This window comes from Ruditapes philippinarum, unplaced genomic scaffold (assembly GCF_026571515.1).
Source record: "Ruditapes philippinarum isolate M1 unplaced genomic scaffold, ASM2657151v2 ctg149_1_1_1_1, whole genome shotgun sequence".
Lineage (NCBI taxonomy): Eukaryota > Metazoa > Mollusca > Bivalvia > Venerida > Veneridae > Ruditapes > Ruditapes philippinarum.
In genome coordinates this window covers 418,278-437,325 of record NW_026859317.1, presented here as the reverse complement: position 1 = coordinate 437,325, position 19,048 = coordinate 418,278, and the positions used below count along the sequence as shown (strand labels likewise).

The window sequence follows — 19,048 nt, the reverse complement described above, 5'->3', positions numbered from 1 at the left end:
ATAGTTTATGAATGAGATTGTCATTCTATGGGTGGTTTTAGCATTTAGTATTGGTAAGAAATATATTATGTTTTTACAGACGAAATAATGCATTTTTATGACTTCATATGACATTATGCTCACTTTTTTCCTGTCAAGTTGAGCTGAATAAGCCATATATTTAAAAAGAATGATTATTAGGATGGTGATTGACCGAAAATTGATATATAATATTTACAAATGATAAGAATAAAACATAAAAAAGACTATCTCACTCTTTTTTTTCTTTTCTTTCATTTAAAAACTTTTAAAACATGTGCGTATTATATTGTACAAAAAGTACCTTTTAACATGTCAATTATGACATAATATAAGAATTAAAATTCAGAAAAAGGTATACATATCTGTGATAAATTGTGATAGCGTAATTTTACACACAATAAGTGTTTTTATCATGTCAAAGACATGAAAAAATAAAATCAACTATGAAACAATTTACCTTTATTATGACTTTTTCCAAAACACTCACCATTTACACATGAAGGGCATAATGTCACTTTAACTGTTTGTCCAGAATGTCATTTCAAGCATTGTACCTGCAGTACAGTACATGTGATATTTATTCAAATGGTTGGTTATCATAATGCGTTATTAACCGTTTCTCATCTTGCAATTTATGTCAGATGGCTTTTGATTCTCCATTTTCCTAAATGCATTATCGAAATTGGAATAATATGCTTTTTATGTACTTACGTACAAATCTGTAGAAAAAATGGCTTGTGGATTAATTTCTCTCTCTATTTAATCTAAATTGAAAGCATCTTGCATATTATTTGAATTATAGAGCTCTAGTTGTAAGCCTGTTGCTGCTTAAAAGTGTTTACCTTCTGTGTCTTCTGTAGAAGATATTCAAAACTGAATAAGATTCATTCAGTTCCAGCAAATAAAAATAAATTTTAACACCGTATCTTTACTAAAAAGTTCTTGAAGAATCACTTATATGATTTAACTAAAGTAATATCTACAAAGATTACCATACAACTATATACTGTTGAAACATTCTGACCTAAATAATTTAAGGTGACACAAAGTATTAAAGTTTAACAGCAAAAAGAGGTTCGTCGTACACGTGTGCAAAACAATATTAAGTGATGTTGGTTGCAGCAATTGAAAAATAAAACACAACATGAGACCAAGCCCGTTTAAAGAAAACAAAACCAGTTATAATCCCATTGCAAGAATAATTGTATAATATGAACCAAATGTGAATTATTACTTACTCGTGTACATCTTAAAATGTTCCATAACCCTACAAGAAATTATTATGCAATTGTTATGCAAGCTATATTAGCATTTCTATACGTCTTTGCATTGAAAACTAAGAACTAACGTATGCAATTTAAACATATTTCTTCGGCCATGTATCTTTTTTTAAAGATATTTCTTGTTTCAGATAAGATTAATATAACGCACGTCATAATATTCAATACGAGATAAGTACAATAGTTCATGAAATTCTGGTAGCTCAATTAATGTATTTATATATAATGTGAAGTGACATGACAATTTTTGGCACGAACATTGAACATTACGTTCCTTTTAATGAACAATGTCTATGTCAGATCATTTGGCCCCTTTAAAAATATTAACAAATTAGTTGCAATCTGGTACGTTTATAATACTTACATCTAGTTAAATTGTTATTTAATCAATTAATAATGACATTAAAAGAAAAATAAACTGAATTGCATGATATATTCATCACTCATCTATAGCATGTATACCAGAAAAAAACGTTTTGAATTCGTTGACATATAGCATTAACTGTAATGTTTTCAAGAGTTAGCAATTATGTTCAATGATGTCTATAAATTGATTTAAAAATCAGGAAATAGTATGATATATATTGTTAGAAATGCACAAAGATTGTTTCTAGTTCATATCTGAATTTCAAAGGTTAACATACAATAAAAAGTAATTACATTATTAGTCTTGTGACTGCTTTATTTCACTGATCTAGGGTAAAACTGACAAAAGATTAAATTATTGTAGAACAATTTTATATTATTATTCCCTTTCTTCACGGAAATTTTAAATTAATTCTAAAAGCATTGCTTCGTAAGTTACTTTATCACTTCCGTAGATATAATTGATACTAGTTACAATGAGTAGTTAAACATGTTTGTTTAATTCATATCAATAAAATAAATAGATTAACCTATTTCTTGTGTCACTCATAAACTTGAATAGAATACTTTGAACACGTTTTTATGTTGATATCTTAGAAACGGAAAGCTTGTAATGTTTGCTGGAATGAAATAAAACTGTTTCGTTTTTAAGACATAGGAATCTCATTATCACGAATTAATCACTTTAACATACTTCTACACTTTGACTGATGCTATGCTCTGTATTATGCTAGTGTCACACGTAACTAGTTCTAAAAAGTTCGAAACACGTCCTTATAAGTCTTGAAAGGACAGGTCTAGTTAAAACTTGTAACTGTAATCGGAAGTTATCTACAATACGACCCCAATAAGTTCCTATAAAATAGATAAATACAGAATCCCTAAAGAAAGCCCAACACGGCAAAATTGAAAATGTTGCAGGCTCGGTTTGATTGAGCCTGTTCATGGACGGTAATGGAAAGTGCAAGTTACCGTCCACGCCCCCTAGCATTATGAGGGAGTCTCATATTGCTTATACTAACATATGTTAGAAGCCTTGATTATTCCCGCGTATGTGTGGAGCCTTGATTATTCCCACCTATGAGTAAAGTCTTGATTATTTAAACCTAAATTTGAACCCTTGATTATTCCCACATTTATTAGTACCACCTACAGGTGGTGCTTTGATTGTTCCCACCTATGTGTGAAGCCTTGATTATTCCCACCTATATGTTACGCCTTGAATATTTCCACCTTTAGGTTGCGCCTTGATTATTCCCACTTATATGTTGCGCCTTGATTATTCCTACATATGTGAGGAGACTTGATTACTTGAATAGTTTATTTTCATTTTATCTTTTTTTCGTGCCCTGGTAAAATTTCAAAAACAAGTTTTTACTGTTCAGTTTCTTGACCAATCTTTTGCTTGGCAAAAAATAAAACAACACTAACTTAGAATTGTGCATGGAATTCAAAAGTTAGCATTTTGCTACTTTCACGAAGAATTTTCAAAGTAGCAAGCATTTTACATGTCTAAAACAATTATTTAAACATCAAAAACTCTTGTTTTCTCCCTCTAAAGGAAGAAAAAAAAATATTGTTGTAAAACAACAAAAAAGTATATCTATAAAATAAGATGAAAATTCTTTGATGTAAGTGTCGTTTTCGATTTTCTTGTTGTTCTTAAGTCAACTAGGGATTTAGATAACCTCTGATTAAGATAAAATCAAGATGTAATAGCCACCCCGGCGACATAGTGACATTATGTTGTGGTGTTATTTTGGAATATAACAATGTTAAGTAAATGGTCTCCTAACATCATTTGTCTTGCAATCTATTGAATAATTAAAAAGTCTTACATATTAAATACTTTGCTTTTATATTAGGTTATATTTGAATAAATAATATGTCCTCTATTTTGCTCTTAAACTATCACCAAAATGATTCCGGTCACTTAAAATTCCGTTCGAACTACTTTGTAATACGACCAACTCATTCGCAGACGGTTTACTACGGTCTGAATACGTCCAAAGTGCATACAAATCGTCACTTTAACCGCTCTTAACTTGTCGGATATAAAAAAAAACTCAACACGTTTCTGTCATTCATTATATTTCGACCATTAAGGCTGTTCACATCACATGACGATGCCAAGAAGCTACTTTAATGGAAAGTCTTTGTCTTCAACGTCTGCTCTTTTCCTTCTTTAATCATCTCAATGTACCTGTGCTCTGTGTTCACCGAACTATGCATAAATCCAATATTAAGCATGTTAATAGCTGTTAATTATCCTTACATCCATGAAAACATTTTCTACTGAAAAAAACGGCCATTATTTATATTGATTGCACTGCAAATGTATCAGACATTGTAAGAACTGCTTTAAACGCAATTAACATACGCAAAACAGTGCGAAGTTCGGCAATCGCTTACGTTCGTTTCGAGTACTAATTACAAAACAGAATGACCATGTAGGCTTAGTGTATTACAGCAATATTGCCGTTTAAACCCGTTCATGTTTGTCCGTAATTAAATCGTAAAAGTTGCAACTCCGTTACACAATATGAGCACATGTGGCTACTTCAAAATCAATTTACATGGTTTCCAATAGTTTTCCAGTCCAGAATACTTTGTCTAAGACATTGTTTTCAACCATCATATTGACGCTTCTGCTTCTGTAATACAGATAGAGAATTGTTTTAAATAAACGTACAGATATCAATTTAAAGTTGACGTTTTCTATTGCGATACATTTCTGATGCAATATGTTAACCTAAACTTGAGTAACGTATTATAATACAAGAAACTTGAGTTCAAGATATGATTGTTTGTTATATATGTTTATGTTAAATGGTTAAAAAATAATTTCAATGTAATGATAAACGAATGTAGGTAAACTTAATTTGATACATGCAATTATATAAATGTTTGAGGGGGTGAAGGGTGGTTATTGGTAATATCAATGAATTTTCGTATATTTTTCGTTTTTGTACTTCATAAACATGTTTCGTAAATAATTTAAAGAGAGAAATAATGACAGCAACGTGAAAATTACGAAAACAATTTTCGACCGTTTTGAATTAAAGAACGAATATTTTATTTAAACTGCATTTCAAATAAAAGTTTATTTATTTTCAGGGTCAATTGTTTATGAAATATTGTCAATAAACCTTCTGATATATACAAAGTGTTTTCATCGTTGTTATATAGTATGCTGTGCTTGACATTTAATATTATCTTATTCACAAGCGCAAAAAAAGGAAATGCGATCGTCAAATATATTTTCAATGAAAATGCATACTAACATCAAATGTAATCTATTAAGTAATTTACATACATCTGTACATAAATTTTGTAAATATAAACTTGTCGGCAATTCGTTAGCTACTTAAATAGAACACTTCATATATATGTTTATGTATCATTATGGGATTTGTAAATAAATTATTAATACATTGACACATCAAACGAAAAGATCTGTTTCATTATCAGGTGCACTTTGCGCTTTTCAATGTGTTTTATTACATTATATATCTATATATAAACACTTTCATAACAATGACTGGTGAAATCCAGATGTCAAGCAAAACGTCAACATGTAACATACTTTTCATTCGTTTACGTAAGTAAATTCATATATTATAAGATTTTCTCATATTGTAAATTCAAAGTAAATTTTACTTGTTTCAAATGGTGAAATTCTGGCGGATTGAAAATTTACAGGTTTCTTCTTTAAAATCATTGAACTCATGAGAACCGCTAAAAATGCGACATATTTAACTTTGTTCATGGAATCAAATAGTTTAATAAGCCAATGATCTTCATCTCAAATTTAAAGTAAATATACTAATACAATTATTGATAAATACTGCAGGGAGCGATAGAAAGAGAGGCATTTCATCTGAAGATAAGGTTTTTGATTATCAAGAAACAAACGTAAATATGTACCAGAATCCAGAGGAACAGTTCGGCGGATCTGAGAATGAAGGCATTTATAGTATTATAGAACGTCAATGTAGACTGACACCCAACTATATCGCACTGAAATCATCATTATACATTATGACATATAGTGAAATGGAAACAGAAATAGAAAAATTGCACTCTTTATTGACATCATCACTGCTAAGGTCGCACAGAGGAGAGCAGGAAAAATCTATCGTTGCAATCCAGATCCCGAACTCAGTTTCTTATGTCATATCTCTGTTGGCAGTATTAAAAAGTAAGATGGCTTTTCTTCCGATTCCCTATGATTTACCAAATGAAAAAATCGTGTTCATGTTAACTGATTCAAAAGCAATGGCAATGATAACGACTAAAGAATGTTTTGATAACTTGTTCATGGAAAAGTTCATGCCTAAAATGAAGCTAGTTACAGAACATGAAATAGAAATCGAAACAATTGTTGTGGTTGAATTTGAGAGTGCTTTCCAGAGAGGACTAGAGATATATGACATGACATGTGCAGAAAATGACTTCATATATATTATGTACACCTCTGGTTCGACCGGACGACCAAAAGGTGTTAAAGTAAAAGAATCTGGAGTAATCAATCTTGCATATGCTCAGATTAAATACTTGGACATTTCTCCTAAAGATGTCGTAGCCCAATTTGCATCCATCGGATTCGATGCATCGATATCTGAAATGTTTACTTCTCTTCTGTCAGGCGCATCTTTAGCATAACTATCCTCATCTGAAAAGCTTGGGAAAGGCTTTTTGGAGGATATTCATAAGTTGAAAGTTTCTGTTATAACTCTTCCACCTTCGGCTCTGAGTGAATACTCTCAAGAAGACTTTCCTACACTAAGGAAGGTTATAGCTGCGGGTGAAATTTGCCCACTAAACATTGCAATGAAATGGACATCTTCTGAACGAAGGCGATTCTTTAATGCTTATGGTCCGACCGAAACGACGGTATGTGCAACAATGTACGAATACTTTCATAAAAGAGTGGATAATGAACTTACAAAATACATTAATCAAGGACTTCCAATAGGTAAAGCCATTGATGGAGTTAAAGTGTTTGTTTTGGGTGAGGACTTGCAGTCATTCCACAAAGCGTTACCGGGGAAATATACATAGGAGGTAAAAGGCTTCTGACATGGGTACATTGGTCATGCTAAACACCTCAATAAGAAACGGTTTGTGGTAATGAACCAATGCTTCTTTTCAAAACAGGAGACCATGCATTTCAAGATATTGATGAAAACATTACATTTGGGTGGAATAGAGAACATACTCATTCAACATTCCGATATTGAAATGACTGCTGTTGTTGCCCATAAATGTTCATTAACAGGAGAATTATCAACAGTGGCATTTGTTGCACCCAAGTGTATCAATCTTTGCAAGCTTCGGGAATACTTATATAGAAAAATGCCTCAGTATATGATACCGACTTACATAAGAACAGTAGAGGAACATGAGTTTCCGAGGACATTAAATGGCAAAATTGACCGTAAGGGACTTGAGGAAAGACGAAAGCATACACAACCATGACCAAACATTTGAAAACAGTAGCTTGAACGAGAGGCAACGAACGGTGGCAATGTTGTGGTGTCGTGTTTTCAAATACAACGAATCCTTCATGCAATCATTAAACCGACAAAGCTCATTCCGTAAATTGGGAGGTCATTCCTTACATTTAGTTCTTCTCCATAGATTGATCGAAGATGAAATAAAAGTTAAACTCTCGTTTACTGAAATGCAGTCTATAGATATAATACAGGAGTTTGCAGACATGCTACAACAGGATAGTGATGTTGTAAAAACACACGAGAAGGACTATTTGAAAAATAGAAATGAATTAAAAGAAACGATTTTGAAAGATTCTGAACTCGATACCAGCTTTTTTCAAAAACAAAAAAGGGTGAGCTCTGTCAAAGGTCTACCCTACAATACATGTGTACATACATATAATAGTCAACACAATATTCTTCTTTCTGGCGCGACCGGTTTTCTTGGAGCCTTTCTATTGTCCGAAATCCTTGATCAATCGAACTGTCATGTATTTTGTTTAGTCAGAGAAACAACTGAGACGAAAGGCATTGATCGCATAATAATCAATATGAATAGATATGGCCTCTGGAAATCCAAACACATTTCCCGTGTGACAGTAGTTGTTTCTGATATTGCACAGAAAAATCTTGGCATTTTGTCTGACATTTATGAGCACCTTTCTACAGCTATTGACATTGTATTTATGAATGCAGCTTAAGTAGATTTTAACACCTCGTACGATGATCATAGAAGAACAAATGTTGAAGGTACCAAAGAATTCATTAGATTTGCATGTACAGGTAAACAAAAATATTTATTTGCAACTTCATCACTGGGCATTTTTCTTTTTCCAATGGAAGAAACAATGAGCAAATGTAAAAGAAACGTTTGTAAAGAATCTGAGTTCATAGACGACCCATCTGTAATCGAAAGTGGTTACAACCGGAGTAAATGGGAAAGCGATCGTCTTTGCATGCAGGCCATAGACTTACTACCAGGAGGTGCAATATTTAGACCAGGCCGAATATCCGGACGAAGTACAGATGGGGTTTGCACAGAAAATGATGTTTTTGCATCGACCTTAATTGGTATGAAAAAGATTTGCCCATCTTTTTCATACCATGAATTCGGCTAAAGATAGGAAATATAAACTGCTGATACCGTTCTTTTCATCTCAATATTGGAACAGAGCCCCTGGTTTGCCAAGTTTTGACACATGTAATCTAGACAATGCTGTTTCTGAGCGTACTAAAAGACTTCTGCTCCCAACTGCAGAGCTTTTAGAAAAATATAAACGTTTCTATGGTGTATAAAGGCTAGTTTGACCCGCTTGATAGGACGAAAATAATTGTACAATTAACCGGTTTAAAGACTGGTATTTAAACAACTAGATAAAAATAGTCTTTGCTAAGTGAATAGACAAAGAATAGGCTTCGGTGATCTTATTTCATGATCACATCCGTGTTATTTGTGCCGTGTGGCGGCTGTAAAATGTCTCCCCGTACATTTAATCAATGATGTTATATTTTCGATCCTTGAAGATCGTTCAGTACGACATTATTGTTGTGCTTGTGGTATTTTTAGTTTCAACTTTTCGGCATTTTCTAGTTGGGTGGTTCCAATATTCCTACTTGAATAATGTTGAATCACCCTTAGGATATGAGGCCTGCTTTTTAAATGTGTCTTTTGACGTCTTATCTGTGATATGCAGGCTTCATAATCTCTGATCCCCTTTCAAAATTCCATTTTATTTAGTTCTGCCCATTGTTTTCTCGTTTAGGGCACACGCTTTTTATTACTTGGGGACCATACGCCGCTTTTCATGGAATGGCACGAAAGTGTCACATTGAAAGTTCCATGATAACCGCCGTATGAACACATCTGCGGATGTTTCTAAATTCAAAATTTTACTATTTCATGTTTAAATGTTGAATTCTGCTTAAGCCGGTGCTAGGGGGCGTGGACGGTAACTTGCACTTTCCAATACCGTTCATGAACAGGCTCAATCAAACCGAGCCTGCAACATTTTCAATTTTGCCGTGTTGGGCTTTCTTTAGGGATTCTGTATTTATCTTATTTCGGTAATTTTAGATTCAATTGCTTTATCAAATGTTTAATAATTTTACTAACTTTAGCATTAATAGCATTTAATTAGATTGTGTCAGACAATCTACTGATACTGTATATATTTTAACATGTTGTTGTAAAATGTTATGAATATATCTTATTGTTTTACTTGTTTTCGTTCTTCATAAATTCGTAACTTTTTGTCTTAATTAACAAAGCCTTGTTACACCCCGTTAAGACTCCCTTAAACTGACTTGATGGAACCAAATCTTTAATTGTAATTTATTTATATTGCACATATAAAATTCCCAAAGGAACACATTGTTCCAGATTTTGCACAACAATATCTCTATTCTGATACATAAATATGAATTCACCGTCCAGTGTTTAAAATTCATTGGAATCCTAAGTAAAAAAGAATATTGATTCCTATCAAATATTGATATGTTAAACTTTGTCTGAATGCTCATAATAGAGATATTCAAAGCTCTGTTGAATGACAGCTGCAACATATCGAATTGATAAAAAGCCGTATAATCGCTGTCTGTAATTCATCTTAGTTAAATGTCGACAAATAACACTCTTCTCCCAATGCCAATTGATGCACTCGCTGTGTATAATGATTGTTATAAATGTTTACTATTGGAAAAATTTCATTTAAAATGTTTATATAACAATGTCCATAGTGTTATTGTTGTTTTTCGTTAAACAACATCAGATCAGATCAATGTCAATATTTGCTTATGTCTCACAAGTATGTATCATATGTACTTGTATATGGAATAGTTGTTGAAAAAATGCTTTTTTTCTCGAACATATACATGTATAATTTCACCTTATATATTAACCTTTTACTGCTATAACGTAATATTTAAAATTTATGGTAACACATTTTGGCCTCCGTACATTCCATATTCGTGTCCCAAATTTAAATTTGACATTAATACATATACATGGCAAGATACAGAAAGCATTTAATCGAGGACAAAGATGAATTTTGGACATTTAAAATCTGTTTGCTTACGACAAAATTGAAGTGTGTTGTTTTTTTTAGATGGTTGTTATTGTTGTTGTTGTTGTCGTCGTCGTCGTTGTTTGTTTTGTGGGTTTTGTGTGTGTGTGAGTTTATTTGTTTTTTGGGTTGTTTTTTTTTCAATTTGACATTTTAAATGTCTGTCGTGATCAAAGTACATGTATCCTCTTAAAGCAATGATAGAATGTATAAGATTATTTTAATTCTATTACAATTCAATATGTAAATTTTAAACCAGACATTATAATTACATTTTTAGATCCAAAGAGATGTAAAATTGTAAGAAAATTATTTCTATTTGCCTTTTTGCTGATTGTTTCTCAAGGAAAGACCATCATGAGGAAAAAGCAAGCGACAGGTTTGGAATTGAAACGTGACCTGTATTCAAAGTATAGTTGAAGAAAGGGAAAAAACATTAACAAAATAATATTTATTTATTTATTTATTTATTTTGTGCTTATAATGTTTTTACTTTGTTGTTGTACATTATTTTTGTCGTTTGCTTTACAAGAAAAAAATGTTTGTTTTAAACATGTCAAAATTTCAAAATTATGTCACGACAATCTGACTTGGTATTTCAATGATGTTCTTGACTAAAAACCTCTTACTTTAGGAAAATTTATTATGATATTGAAATTCTATGTCACATTTTAAAAAACAACATAAAGCTGTCTTTGAAACCGACATTGTTCCAGATTTATTTCTTTTATTTAGGAATCATTTTTAGTAAAGTGTCAGAAGTGACATTAATCAAGACGAAAAACTATATAAGCGATTTTTCTAGAATAAAGCACTGTTCTTGCTGTAAAGCAGATTATGGTAACAAGTTCATTGGTTAAGATTTTGTAAGATTAACGATCTCTGCATGAGACTTTACGCTATTTGTATGCATTTTATTACGCAAACTTAAACATTTCAAGATGTGAAAATAAATAGATTCATACAAAATAAAAGGGATATACAATCGAGAGGAATGAAGGGAAATACCAATTCCAGTTTTGACAATATTGGAGTTTTTATAAGAAGAAAACTAGAACTGTATCCAAAGGACACGGATGCCCCCACTGTGCAGATGTGCTCGTAAACAAGAGTATATAAGATTTTTAGGTGGAACTTTTTATTAAAATCTGCCATCCGGTTTAAGAGGAGTTGCGTTCACAAAATTTCTATATGGTATATAGAGAAAAAATCAACAACAAAGGGCCGTAATTCTATCAAATTTGGTCGCAGCAAAAATTCCTTCCTTTACTTCCATCTACACATTAAGGTTGTTCATCCCTAAAAGTTTAAGCAAAATCTGCCATCCGGTTTAAGAGGAGTTGCGTTCAAAAATTTCTATATGGTATATAATGAAAAAATCAACAGAGGACCGTTATTCTGTTAAATTTTGTCGCAGCAAAAATTCCTTCCTTGAATACCATCTACACATTAAGGTTGTTCATCCCTGGAAGTATAAGCAAAATCTGTTATCCGGTTTGAGAGGACGTGCGTTCAAAAGATTTCGGGACGTACGGACAGACGTACGGACGGACGGACATGTGCAACGGTATATGCTCCCCACTTTGTGGGGGCATAAACATTATACAACGGAGAGCTTATGTGTATAGTGATTGCTTAGTAATTTAGGTGTCTGCTCTTCAAAACAAGGATCGGTTGTTCGAGCCCTACTCAGGCCACGATATGTTTCCTAATATGACATCACCACTGGTAATTTCCAAAAAGAAGACAAGAAGTTGTCAGTAAAAGTTGTAAAAAGCCTGTTTTACTTTCAAAGTGTATACTTACAGTTACACCGACATTGTAAAGGTCATATGAAGCGACTTTCCAGCTTTACTGGTAGAAGAAAGCCTTAGGTGGCACTCAGCCATATCTCATCCTAGAAGAAATTTCGACCTTTACATAAAGTAAATTTGTATTACATGAATAAAGAAAAGAAGCAATCCAAAATCAGTTTCTTGTGTCGTCTGCACTACTTAAGTGTTAATTGAAGTTATTGCCATCGACACATTTTTCTGAATGTCTTTATCTAAATAAATGGGTACATGGTGACATAACTTGTACCCTATTTCCTGATCTCAATTGGAATTTAATGATACGTTTTAGATTGTTTTTTTAAAGCAATTATCTTTGATCTATTTTGATTATCGTTAATGTGAAAGTGTTAGTTGTAGATAACAGTAGTTAAAATTGCTTTCAATATCAATAAACACAAAAGATGTTGCCAAAGACATTTTTACAAACGCTTTTATATTAATTTCAATAATATACTTTGAAATAATTTTATGAAATATAATGACGGCACTATAACCTATTTTGTATTTGAAACATTAAATATATGTAAACAATACAAATTATACCAACCAAAAATACATTGCACTTTAAATTGAAATAAAGTGCACTTACATGCACCTAGAAATGGACATGATTATAACTTTACTATTGTCAAAGGCCAATGTAAAGGCCAATGTAAACGAATTACTAACTAGTTACTAATCGTTTGTGGTTATTATTACATTATTATATTCACCTAATTTGACAATAAAAGTGATGATATGCAACCTAAACATTCAATCTTATCTTGAAGTAGTAATATAGATACACAAAAAATACAAGTACATGTATTAAATTTATTTATCCTCTCTATTTTGTTTAGCACTTACAGTTATCGTAAGTGAATCCTTAACAGACATACAGTTGAGTTAACACTAAACTTCCAACCCTTGTGCACTTCCAGTGCACTAGAGCTGAAATAGAAGTGCACACCGTGTGCACTTCTAGTGCACTAGACCATATGACCAGGCTGGCCAGGGAAGGTGACACCTAAATGGTTTATTGGATAATTGCATATTAAGTGACAGGGGCCATTGTTAAGCTGCTGTAAGAAAAAAAAAGCTTTGGGAATATATGGCCTATTCATGAATATAAATAAGTAAATTTTAAAATCAGCAGTTTTAACATTTTAGGTGATATCATGTTAAAGCTTAAAATTAAAAAAAATATATATTAATTGTAATCATATTTTTATTAACCAGTATTTAACTGTAAGTGTAAAATAATACCCTTTAAAATCAAATTTATAGAATTAATAAGATTAAATGTAAATATGCTCTGTAATGGATAATTAAATAAGTGTTTTTAAAGCATTTTTTTAATGGCCATGTATTTCAATTTTTCTAGTGTACAAATGGGAAAATCAATGTGTTACTTCTGGCCCAATTAATTTAGTTTGTAACAACATAAACTTTTTTTCATAAGCTCAAACAAATCAAGGAAAGATTTATATTTAAGCTAAAATATTATTTCTATAATAATATAACTTAGAGATAATTCCTCATGTTGAATATTGAAAGAGAATATTAATACGTTGATTTTTAAAAAATCAATATACTGTGATAATTTAGTATTCAACTGTGTAATGATTGCATAATTGTTTTAAAGATTAAAATATTATCCATAAAATAAATAAATTTGATAACTTTATTTATGATTTCAATATTAAAAAAATAATGTATTAAGGGAAGAGGAAAAATCTCAAGTCATGCTGTGTATTGAGGGACTGTTTTCATTATACCACTCTCCTGCTGATAAGAGGGCCTCAGGGTAAATAACAAAGAATAGTCAATTTTGCAGATTATAAGTATGCATTGAAATTCCCTTGGTTTCTCAAAATGCATGTAAGACATAAGCCTGGGATTCATCAGGCGTTGGCTAGTTAGTCATATAGATAAATGACCATAATTTTTGTATGATCAAATATACAAAAAAATTATAATGGCAGAATGTGTATTAGATATTATTGTCTCTAAAGCGGAATTTTCTATATTTATCCATTTATCCACATTTCTTCCCATTCTGCATAATAATAAATAACTTAAGAGGCAATTCCTCATGTTCAAGATTGAAAGAGAATATTAATTCATTGATTTTAAAACAATCCATACACTGTGATATTATGTTTTTCAACCATGAAATGCTTGCATTCTTTTTAAAGATATAAATAATTAAAAAATTTCCATGAAATAAATAAAATTGATAACTTTATTCAAGATTTCTATGTTTAAAATTTAATGTATAAAGGGAATGCTTTTATACTTGTAAGAGGAAAGTCTCAAGTCATGCTGTGTATTGGTATTTTTCTGAGAGCGACTGTTTTCATTACACTGGTTTCCTGCTGATAAGAGGGCCTCAGGGTAAATAACAAAAATGCAGATGTATGCAATATTTATTTAAAATTTCCTGTTTTTTTTTCAAAATAAATGTAAGACATAGATAAATGACTATAATTTTTGTATAATCAAATGAAAAAAATAATCATAATGGCATAAACGCATGTTAGATATTATTGACATTATTGTCTTTGAAGTGGAATTTTCTAATTTTATCATAAAAAACTGGTTTAAAATCAATATCAGTGTTAACTATTCTAGGAAGACCTCATATCAATATTTATCCACTTTTCTAACAATTCTGCATTAAAATTTGCAGCATCTTTTAGTTTCTGAACTCGGAAATGTTAATTTTTTCTATTATAGATTTGACAAATTTGCCTCAGTTTTAACACATTTAGAAGATAACATATTTTAAAGAAAATATTTAAATACATGATTATAAAACCTTTGCAAACTCCTTTTCACTTTAATGCAGATCTGTTTTTGTTTTGTTTTGTTTTTTAAATAAAATATCATACATGAGCAGAAGACAGTTACAGAAGATTAAAGTGTCAAAAGTTATGCTGTGTATTGGTGTTTTATTATAGTAACCTGCTGATAAGAGAGCCCCTCAGGGTAAATAACAAAAGGCAGATGATAAATATAAGTAGGCAATGTAAATTCTGTATTCTCAGAATGTTGGTGCAAATAAATTTCAATACAAGTAGTACAAAAAGAAAACTGAAATATTTTAGCATTTTATAATGAACTCAGAAAAATAATCATATTGCATAATTATGTTACGATGCATGAAAAAAAGAAAAAAGATTTGAGTTGTCTCAAAAAATGGAATTGAAAGATTTTCTTTTTTTTTGTTTATATCCATGTCAGTTAAAGTATACTAGTGTCCCACAGGTGACATATCAATACTTAATCCACACATACCAATACTTAATCCACATTTCATACATACCACCATTATTTATAAATATTTATTTTCAGAATAATATATATCATTTATATAAATCTTAGGTAAATCTCAGTTTGAGAAGGTAAGAGAGATTATAAATGAGATAAAATTGACAAAATTAAGGCCAATTATAAACATATTAATTCTTTAATGTATTAAAGGCTATTAATGCTTAAAATCATAACCTTTAACTAAAACAACCATAAGTTAAGATAAAAAAATAACCAATTTGTATAATTCCCCCCCCCCAAAAAAAAAAAAAAAAACAAAAAAAAATACAAAAAAAAAAACCCTGACTGAATTTTGTTTAATTAGCATTTCAATGTTTCATGTTTCATTACCAGATTATAATAAAATAGAATCATATTAAATATCAATTTATTTTGTTTATTTATGCACTTATTAACATTAAAGTAATAATTATTTATATTTACTTATTCTAACAATTAAGTTTTAAAGTACAAAAACAGTAAAATTAATGACTTTGAACAATTATTGTTCAAATATTTTACGCCATATTTTACAAAATCAAATATTCACAACTTCAAATTTATTATGAAAAACTATTATACACATATCTATATTGATCTATATTTTTGTAAAAGTCAAATTGCTAATTAAAAGGTAACTGCTTAATATATACAATAGGTCTGGTGCACTACAAAGTGCACTTATGAAGTGCACTAGTAGTGCACTACTAGTGCACTTTGAAGTGCATTAGTAGTGCACATCTAGTGCACTCCTAGTGCACTTTGTTTAACCTTTAGTGTGAACTCAACTGTATGCCTCTGCATTCAAAGTTTGTCCTTTTTTAACGGCAAACTGTATTGTATCTTCATTTGTCACATATTATAAATGTATCTTCTCTCATGCAGACGGGTTGCAAACATATATTTATCTGTGTGTTTTATGTCAATATGCACAGAAGGTGATACTGATTCTTTTACAAATCTTGCCTCCTGTAAATATAGCTAGACATACAATTTTACATATCATGACCATATGTTATACTTGAACAAGTGAGAGAAAAGAAATAATGAGCTATTGTCGTCTAAATTTTCAAATTACTAGTCGTCTTATTTTCATATATTTCGTCGTCTAACTTTCATTTTACTGGTCGTCTAACTTTCGTATTATCCTATTTAATTTTCATATTACTCTACATCATTATTTTTAAAAGATGCACATTTAAGTTGATAAAAAACGCCAATATTGATTATGAATAACTTGACACAGAAAGTTATTATATGTTATTTTGCACATTATTTGTTCAATAATAGAATCCTATCAGGAATACAAGTACCACATTCAACAAAAAGTATAATGTTTCACTCCGTAAATAAGATTACACAATTATTTAGTAATTGCGGTTAAGTTAGTGTAGAAAAAACAAATATAAGTCTCTTCTGTCATACCCTTTCTTCTTCATATACATCATGAGTAGCCGTTCAAATTTGTGCATCAATAAATGGTTGTACAATAACAACAACTTTTTTTACAGACATGACCTTATAACATTCCTTGAACGCGCCATTTTATCTTGTTCGAAAATGATGTTTTTGCCTTTTGGAAGAATATTATTGGTGAAAAATGTCTTGCAACAAGCAAGACATGGGTTACTAGTATATTTTGGCGTTCATTGAGAACGTTCTTTGATCTTGACATAATGTATACATACACGTATAACGTTAAAAAAGAATAACGGTAAATAGGAAGAAAATATTTTAGAAAAATAAATGTGTTATTGCAAAACTGACAGCCTTCGTAAAGTAATTTGGCAGTCATTTGGCGTTGTGAGGAGCCTAAAATGACCAATGAAAATCCTACTTTTATTCCGGTCATCCCTGTGTAATTCAGAGGATGTCAAGCTGATATTAGACAGTCTCCGGGTGAACAACTGTGAATAGTTTAAACATTCTTTATTAGTGAAATATCTCAAACGTTCATGCATCAGAATTTACAATTCTATATACATGTATATATATTATATAGTAAGTGTCTTTGTGATTTGTTATTAATCTTCGGGAGCCTGTGTCACCATATTGAAAGTTATCAATAAAACAATTAAAACTATATGATGTGTCGTTTTTATATACAGTCCATTTCATTAATTACAATCCATGATCTCAAATCCCGTTATCCACCTTACATTTCATGTTAACTTTTACTAACAATGCAATCATACTAACCTGTCACCCGTAACTGAATCGCCGATGGTCAGGTGACAAATGTATGCATCGGTGCAGTTGCCACATGACCATTGATGTATTGAGTTGTGTAATAAATATACATCTTGGATATATATAACTATTATATATATTTCAGGTTAGTTAGTTAGTTAGTTTTTAATTTAACTTTCTAAATTATCTTGTTATTATTAATTTTTAAGACAATAGAATAATAAATTGTTTGTAACTTGTATAAGTTTAATTACTATTCTGTTTGACTGTTTTTGTAATTATTGTTTGGCAGTTACCACATGACCATTGATGTATTGAGTTGTGTAATAAAAATATATCTTGGATATACATATATTTCAGTCTTCTTTTTTCATTGAGTCACATGAACTCATTAGAAATATATGCCGGCTGGCTACGTCGACATAAAGATGTTTGAATAGAACAAATTTATGTATTATATATTTTCTAGAAAATGAGCTAGAAAATCGATTCAATTATGCAAAAACGACTGTAAATACGTCTAACACACATAGTTTGAAAGTTAAGTTCAATAAAAGAGGGAGAGAAAGAGACAGCAATGTTCCAGGAACGAAGCCCATAAAACCATCCTGTCACACAGTCACCACAATGACAATATACATGGGGGAATAAAATGATATTCATAAAGTTAATATGTTTATGTTGTATGTACTAATATATCACACAAAGGGGATTTATATCACTCCGTATGTTATAATTATATTCCATTATAATCCTCTTAAGACAAGCAATTTGTGTAACTGGTGTTTAATACTTTATTGCCTGCTGCGATATATGACGTTGTAGGAATATTTTTCAAGCATTGGTGACTACATTGTATGATTTGTGTTATGCAATTATATTGCATGTTATGTCTCTCTGAAGATACACAACAAGATGTTATGGTAGTATTTAATAATAATACTTCCAGATACCTTGATTATATTTTTAATTTAGATAGTTTTATTTTGATCAAATAGTGTCTGATATGTATCCCCATGAACAACAAGTTAATAAATCGAACTCTTGACATTTAAGTAAATCATTTTTGGATCTTCATATTAATGTCAACAACAATTCTATTCATACAAAAATATATAAAAAAGAGATGACTTTAACTTTTGTATAATTAATTATTCACATTAAGATGGAGACGAGGCCCGGGGTGTATGTTTCTCAGTTAATTAGATTCGCTAGACCTTGTAGCAACGTAAACGATTTTAACAAAATTCTACAATCGTAATTTTGGTTTCATTCAAAATTCAGTAATGATTTGAAAACACTTCTGCAACAGGGGATTAGACACCTTTTTAGCGATGTGATTTACAAACGTCGTAAGATTTTAGGTCATTTTTCTGCTGTTTGGTTTATACATAATTTATTTTAGTTCGATTGTGTAGGAAGCTATAAGCTTATAGACACACTTTCGAATCCGTTCCTGGAACCAACCAGTACTGACCAATAAGTGTTTAGTTTCTTGCTCA

At 30.8% G+C, this 19,048-nt stretch overlaps 2 protein-coding genes across 3 annotated transcripts in view; one reads left to right on the top strand and one right to left on the bottom strand.

Annotated features, from left to right (window-relative positions):
* The window catches only part of LOC132756055 (fibroblast growth factor receptor 1-like), a 152,217-nt gene that overhangs the window by 39,359 nt on the left and 93,810 nt on the right, over positions 1-19,048 (bottom strand). The gene's annotated exons all lie outside the window — the stretch shown is intronic.
* LOC132756049 (linear gramicidin synthase subunit D-like) lies at positions 5,533-8,243 on the top strand. The gene is made up of 3 exons (XM_060747019.1): positions 5,533-6,326; positions 6,828-6,982; positions 7,113-8,243. The coding sequence occupies exons 1-3, from the start codon at positions 5,589-5,591 to the stop codon at positions 7,864-7,866; spliced, it is 1,647 nt and encodes a 548-aa protein (XP_060603002.1). The 5' UTR covers positions 5,533-5,588; the 3' UTR covers positions 7,867-8,243.